Source organism: Apaloderma vittatum, unplaced genomic scaffold, assembly GCF_000703405.1.
Source record: "Apaloderma vittatum isolate BGI_N311 unplaced genomic scaffold, ASM70340v1 scaffold24495, whole genome shotgun sequence".
NCBI classification, from domain to species: domain Eukaryota; kingdom Metazoa; phylum Chordata; class Aves; order Trogoniformes; family Trogonidae; genus Apaloderma; species Apaloderma vittatum.
Window position 1 is genome coordinate 1,725 of NW_009715771.1, and position 1,082 is coordinate 2,806.

A 1,082-nucleotide genomic window follows, 5' to 3' on the forward strand; every position below is an offset into this window, starting at 1 on the left:
TGAGGGCACAAGCGAGGAAGGAAAAGCCTGATAATGCTCAAGGCTCTTGCATCCTTGGAAAGGGTCACCTCCATCTGTCTCCTTCATGCTTGGTCTTTTGTTTGAAGACGCTTTTCCCTGCCTCACTGTGTGCTGATTTGATTCTGTACAACACGCACAGTTCCTCGTGAAAGATTAAGCCTGTCTTATCTGCTCCTCTTCAGATGTGTGGAGCAGCTGATGAGCAATGGCTTCCACGTGGATGAGCTCTTCCAGAAGTGCCTGTTTGAGGAAGATGAGAAGGAGAAAGTGCTGAGGGCCATCAGGATTGTCCTGCCCAACTACCAGCTGCCCCCTCCACCCAACCCCGAGACCTGCAAATCTTCTCTGCTCCAGGACTTCTACTCCAAAGTAAGAGCTCAGCGATGTCCCTGCACCTCGGGGGGGTGTTGGAGCTGGTGTTCACAGCTGTCCCCAGGTCCAGCCCAGGACTGTAATATGGGATGAACTTTTTAGCCCCATCTCTGCTCAATAGCCCACACAAATCGTCACCTGAATAGTCTTGCCTGCAGCCTTACAGAGGAGCAAAGAAGCTGAGGACTGACGGGGCTGGGGATGACCTCTATGTGCTGGAGGGAGTGTTAGGGGGATGCTTGAGTGTGACACAGGAACAGAGCAGCCTCTAGGGAGGCCTGCTGCTCCAGACTCCCTGAGGTTTGCCGGCCAGAGACTTCAGAGCTCTGGATTCAGAGGACCCAGGAAGATGCCTTCAGGCGGGCCTTGCGTTGTGTGCCTCTTGCAGGGACGGTGGAACTGATCCCGTCTTCTCCTCCTCTGGCGTTTGGCGCTCACTGTCTCTTTCTCGTTGCAGGAGAAGGTGGTGTCGTACCCCAAGCTGGATTTCTCTGTGGAGGAGTTGCAGGAGCGCTTTCAGCAGCAGCTGGAGATGGAGATGGAGAACACTGTAACCATCAAGTCCGTGGAGTCAGCCAAACCTCTGACCCCACAAGCCATTAAAGCGGTAAAGCTCAGGGCGCCGGGGGCTGTGTGTCTGGAGGGAAGCAGGGGCGGTTTCGTCCTTGGCACTGGTGGGAGGGGGGTGG

The 1,082-nt window shown here is 55.3% G+C and overlaps 1 protein-coding gene across 1 annotated transcript in view; it reads left to right on the top strand.

The window, feature by feature from the left end:
• The window catches only part of LOC104273844 (DNA-directed RNA polymerase, mitochondrial-like), a gene marked incomplete at both ends in the record, with an annotated part of 5,594 nt that overhangs the window by 1,719 nt on the left and 2,793 nt on the right, over window positions 1-1,082 (top strand). The window contains 2 exon segments of the mRNA XM_009869295.1: window positions 204-390; window positions 851-1,000. Of these exon segments, the coding sequence (XP_009867597.1) occupies window positions 204-390; window positions 851-1,000 (337 nt within the window).